This window comes from Cephus cinctus, unplaced genomic scaffold (assembly GCF_000341935.2).
Source record: "Cephus cinctus unplaced genomic scaffold, Ccin1 Ccin1_scaffold0880, whole genome shotgun sequence".
NCBI lineage: Eukaryota > Metazoa > Arthropoda > Insecta > Hymenoptera > Cephidae > Cephus > Cephus cinctus.
In genome coordinates, this window is record NW_014333462.1 from 417,612 (window position 1) to 423,615 (window position 6,004).

General features: G+C 38.7%; 1 protein-coding gene across 3 annotated transcripts in view; it reads left to right on the forward strand.

The window, feature by feature from the left end:
• The window catches only part of LOC107271052 (cadherin-89D), a 30,419-nt gene extending 25,516 nt beyond the window's left edge, over positions 1-4,903 (forward strand). For 2 of the 3 annotated variants that reach the window (XM_025088293.1, XM_025088295.1), the window contains 9 exons: positions 60-272; positions 449-537; positions 629-712; positions 787-855; positions 992-1,195; positions 2,636-2,836; positions 2,986-3,141; positions 3,336-3,688; positions 4,017-4,903. In XM_025088293.1, coding sequence (XP_024944061.1) covers positions 60-272; positions 449-537; positions 629-712; positions 787-855; positions 992-1,195; positions 2,636-2,836; positions 2,986-3,141; positions 3,336-3,688; positions 4,017-4,048 — 1,401 coding nt within the window. In that variant the 3' untranslated portion in view covers positions 4,049-4,903. Of the gene's footprint in view, positions 1-59; positions 273-448; positions 538-628; positions 713-786; positions 856-991; positions 1,196-2,635; positions 2,837-2,985; positions 3,169-3,335 lie in introns of all 3 variants that reach the window. The other variant, XM_015746624.2, reaches the window with a different exon arrangement.
• Positions 4,904-6,004: the final 1,101 nt, after the last annotated feature.

Here is a 6,004-nt window from a genome sequence, read left to right on the forward strand (position 1 = left end):
ATTTTCAATATTTTTATTATATATATATATGTATGCTCTCTCAATAAATTTCTCATCAGGCCGAAGACCCCGACCAAGGCATAAATGGGGAAATTCGATACCAAATACTTGGCCGTGAAGATGCTCCGAGATTCGCTATTGACCCACTCAGTGGTCAAGTGCGATCTGTTGGAAGTTTTTCGCGGGATGCTGGACGAGTTTTTGGATTCGATGTCAAGGCTACTGACAGACGTGGTGCGGAAGACGGTCGTAGCAGTATTGCCAATGTTTTTGTGAGTTTGCGAATTTCTTTTATTTGATCTTCTACCAATGGTGGTTTTACAGTCCCCTTTATCGGTCTCTCCCCTTATCGCCATGGGGAAGATTAAATATTCACTGATTGCTCAAAGCAAAATTTTCGAAAGACCTAAGTTCCTTTTATGTCGGTAACTTTTCATTTTCTTTTTAGGTATACGTCTTGGATGATCATAAACAAGTCGTTATGGTTATGGGCAATAAACCAAGAGACATCGAACTGCAAATTGATAACATTACCTCGTTAGTATAAAGATTTATTTATATATATTTATAAATATCATTTTCTTGCTTCATCAATGATTTTTTGGATTTCATTAAATATCTATTACAGCGCGCTACACAATGTCACTGGACTGGACGTACGTGTCAGAAAATTGGAACCGCACATTGAGAAAAATCTCATCGATGCTGCTTCGTAAGACTTTTTTCTTTTCTTATTGTGAATTAATTTTTTTTTTTTTTGAAAATAGTAAAAAACTTTTTTTTCAGGACGGACATGTACCTGTACGCGATTGATCCTCATCTAAATGTTATGATCGACATGGATACTTTGCACAAGTATGAAAAATTATAGAAAAAATAATTCAAGCTATTTTCAACCCCAAAAATACACGTAACACCAGTCGATAGGAAATATCAAATTTTATATAATTTTAACAATAATCGAAAATATCCTTTCTGCAATGTGTTACAGCGTCTTTCACAATAAGAAGACTGAAATCAAACGGGAATTAGAAAGATACCACGTGCTTGATATTGCCGGTACAACCCCTCGGCGTAGTAACCAGAGATATTTGCTGTCCACCCTCGAAGTTGGGGTGGTTGTTTTGGGTTGTGTCGTCTTTGTCGGTGCCCTTATCACTGCCTTGTGCGTCACCTGCTTCCGAAGGAATAAACGGTAAACATATTTCATCATCAATCACGAGGACTTACCATACAAACAATATTATCGTCGCTTCCCCGCCGACAGTACAATAATCCGTAGGGGTTGATTTGAATGGGTTGTTCAATTGGACACGTAAAGCATTCTAGTCTAAATGAAAGTTTATCGACTTTGCTGAACATACATACATACATATATATATATATATATATATATATATATTTCCTAATATTGAATCTTGGACATTCAGCAAGATCAGCCCTTAAAGCTACCCAAGTCTTTTTTGCTGTCGAATTGTCCATAATTCAGGATCTAAATAACGTGTAACTTTTGGATTCAACCGAGAATTATATCTTTGACAGGAATTTGCGTGAAGATCCTTTTTTTCTCTTTTCTCACTCTTTATTCTCCCTTTCTCTCTACTCTACTTACACAAAGTCGTATTTCACGCCTAATGCTTTTCCTTAAATTTATAGGGGGAACGGTAACATCAGTACTATACCACGTACGACATGATCCAGAAGGTCGTGTATCGCGTTATACTAGGGTGGAGAACACGTTTTAACCTTGACCTCTAAATGATCTTAGACGCAATCCTCGCGATAAAAGCACCAAACTGTTCGCGACGTTGGATTAATTACTTTGAGTGAAATTTTTTTCAATTTTCTTTTTTACTTCAAGATTCTATGTTATTCAGTTCTAAATACGAAAAGTATGTACATTAATTTGTCTACATGTGGAAAATCAAGTTTATGAAAATTTGAATAATTAAGTCAAATTGATAATCGTATATATACGAAGTATACTAAAAGAGGGAACTGAGTGTATGACCATGTGGTATCATGCAGTGATTTTCAGTATTAAAAAAAAATCATACTAAACCATCCGTCGTCGATCGTCTGCCATTCTCTATGTATATAAGTCTCATGCCAAAATGTTGACAGTAGTGTAAATCATAAGAGGTCGAAAGTAGTGACTGGTAGAAGTAAAAGTATTTTGGACATAGTGTACCTGTATGATTGTCATAATGTTTATTAAAAAATAAAACGAAAGAAAAAATAAAATAAAATCATTATCAACAGAAATTTCGACAGAAGCAATACGTGGTGCAGTATGTTCAAAATCGACAGTTGCTCTCGTCGCTTGATCTCGCAGCTTTTCTTACTAATAAAAAGTGACACATTATTAATAATCAAACGTATTAACCAATTTCCTCATTTTTGGACTATCTGTGCCATGTATGTCTCTAACGCTTATTTTCATCCCCCTTAATGTACTCAAAAAAAAAAAAAAAAAATCCTAAAAATTTTCCAAAACAAAAAAAAAGGGAAATCTCTTCGTCTCACCACGAGCAAAGCTTTTTATCGTTATTAAAAAAAAAAATTATTATCCAAAAACCCAGCGATAATTCCGGACGTACGTTCTTCGTAAACCAAGTGAAATTTTGTTCGTTAGCCGACAAAGGCAAGGGACTGGCATGTATTCGTCGGGTGGCCCAGTTGGCTTTGCTTTGGCAGACCCGACCGCAACGTTGCAGAAACCGCCGCTATTCCCGACCTTTGTAGACGGCCTTCATTACGACCCTGAACCGTTCTCCAGCGAAATGCGACATCACGGCATCTGCGAACACGAGCCCAGCTGCGTGCGTTTCCACAGGTGAGCTCAGGTGCAGATCTAGCAAGATCAGTCAAATTTTATCCTACCTAAAATTCACTGATTAATCGTAAAGAGTCATTGCCATAATTTCGATGAACATGATCTGGCAGTCTTAGAGCAACATTAAAGGTGCGTTGATTAATCGACAGAACCAGCATGGGCAAACGTCACACAGTAAGAACGAGTACAGGGACCCTGGAAGCTTCCGCTACGTCACTACACTCCAGTGGTCAAGATTCTGGAATCGTTGCCAGGACTTGTCATTGCAGTCATTCATCAAGTCCCTCCAGCGGAGAAAGTAGCAAGTCAGTCTTTTACCGGACGTCCCGCAAGTAACTTACTTCCTCGTTTAACGCACCAATGATTTTTCAATCAAAATTTTGCACCCGCGCACGTATATATATATATATAGTATAGTATAGCATATATAGAATTGCCTTGTCCTAGTATTCCTGGTCCACGTCATCAGCTGTCTAATGATCCTGTAAAATCGTTTCAGCGGCTACGAGGACTCCCTGAGGTCGTTGCATCGACGCAGTGGTACCAACGACGCGATACGAGAACAGGAGACCAACGTCGTATCGAGACGTGCGAATTTACCAGCGTCGAGAAGACGTCAGAGATTCCACTCGTTCGCCAATACCGGCTCCGTGTACTCCCAGGAGGCCAGCCTGAAGCGCGACAAGCGATTGAGGCCCGATAGCGATAAGAGACGCGGTGACGTCATCAAGCACGAGCATCGCCGTGCTCTTTCGGAGGCTGAGAACAACATCACGGAAACTGTCATTCACGAACATCCAAGCGCGGAAATGACGATACCAACGCCGCTGCCCAACGTCTCGACGCTCCATGGTAAGACGCACAACGTCGTCGTCTCGACGCCTGCCGCGATGGCTCTGGCGAGACGGCAGAGCGTCAACGTTATGTACGGCAGGCCGACGTAAAAATCATTTTGATTGGTAAGACGGGACTTCGACCTCGTAAACGTCCTCGATGATTAAATGGTCCTGAGAACAGCTGACGATTACAATCAAATTCTTTATATTCGCCAGACTCTCGTTTTTTAATGGCACTTGGCTTTATTCATTCTCTATGGTTGTCTATGGTTAGCTTCGACCCACTTGGAAAATCCTTTACTCACGTTCTTTTTCTTTTTTGGGGGGGGTTTTCTCGGTTTCAGGTACTTCGAGAACCAGCCATATGCTCTACTAAAATAGATACGAAACTACTCAAGTGCTGGAATGTTTGCTGCAAATTTTTTTTTTTTTTTTGATACTCCGATATCTTCGAGATGGGTGGCACTTGGGGGTGCCACTTAGAGTAGCGGATGATAAACAGCAACTTGAATGGTCTGCTTGGGTTTTTTTTTTTTTTTTTTTTTTTTGATACTCCGATATCTTCGAGATGGGTGGCACTTGGGGGTGCCACTTAGAGTAGCGGATGATAAACAGCAACTTGAATGGTCTGCTTGGGTTTTTTTTTTTTTTTGATATTTTCGTGTTTTTTTTTTCGGGCGTAGGAATCAGGTTTCGATCGATCCAGACGAGCAGACATTTTTTTTTATGGATTCTGATTACTGATTATCGGAATATCCTTAGGCAATTTATGCCAAAGTAACGGATTGTCGTGGAGCCAAATCGTTATTGTTTCCTGTGTAAATATTGAAGGCGTCGTTCACTTATTTTAGACTATAAAGTTCATTGTCAAATTTGAGAACTAGTGGTAATTTTTCTTCGAAGAATGCATGATTGTATCAAAATTAATTGACAGGATCTACATTGTATATAATTCTCGATATATTCGATGAATGTCTATTTCGTTATAGGACCGTAATATTTCAATAAGTTAAAAATAATAATAGCATGCATCCTTGCGATTGTCATAATTTTTTATGTATAAAAATCCCTTTAATCAGTACAAGTCGATATTAATGACTTTCATCCACATCATTGCATCATAATTATTTGTAAATTATAATTTATATTGTATAGTGTAACAGTGCGTTATTCGTTATAAGTGTCCTTCTTCTGCTTTATTTTTTTTATAATTAAACTGTAGCTAGAAAAACTAAATGTACTTAATAAAACAAACGTCGATCTGCTCATTATCTTTTATTTCCAGATAAAAATCTGTCCTTGTAAAACCAATTTCCAAACCACGTGAATAAATTTCGATAGAAAATTTACTATGACACATATACATATAAATAATCTCGAGATAAATTTTGTCGAAAACAAAAATGAATTTTTTTTTATCGAAATCTTCCCAAGCCCTATATATCCCATCTCTACTCTAAATAGTTCTGTACTTAAAGTTCAGTTCCATGATGTTCTGTCATTCCAGTTCAGGAAAGGTCATCCAATAACGATGGTAACTACTTAATGATGAAAAAGCAATTTGCTCTTGCCCCTATTCGAAGGCTCAGTAGACGATCGACCATGACATCTCCCAGGGTTTTCTAGATAGGTTAGTGGTGGGGTTACTAGAACAATTACAACTGGACCAACCCATTTAGCAATGATTCATTTGGTCTCTTATGAGGGTCCTATGAAAGCATTAGTACACTGTGCACATAACGTCCCTCCACGTTCCTCCCTTCTACCGGGCGAGCCCAACCCAACCCAAAGTTCACACTCTAATTTCTACAGCAATTCCCGTTCGCCGTCCAATGGCAAATCACGCCTGCCGTGGCTGCGGTGCCTTTCCTTTTTAAATGCCCATCCAAGGTCCTGTACGTAAATTTTTCTCACGCCCCACGAGAATTACAGCCATAAATTCGCGAGTCGGCCATTTTATTGCGTTCAAAACTCACAGCGCGAATCCCGCGGCTGACGATGTAAATCATCCCAAGGTAAAGTATCAAGGCTGGAAAACGATAGAAGAGAAATGCCCGAGTGGTTGGGATTATATATAAGCTCGATCAAACATAACGTTTTTAAGTCCAGTTACGAAATCCCCAATTGGATTTACCGGTTTTACTGAAATTGAGTACAAAAATAAAAAATTGAAAAAAAAAAATATGAAATGTAAACCATTCATAGGCACTCTCGCGTAAGCGAACTTAGCTAAGATTCAAAAATAGACAAACGTATATTTTGATATTATACAACAGCGTTATTATCGACAGTGAAAAATATATTCGATTTCCCGATTTAACTAACGCGGGCT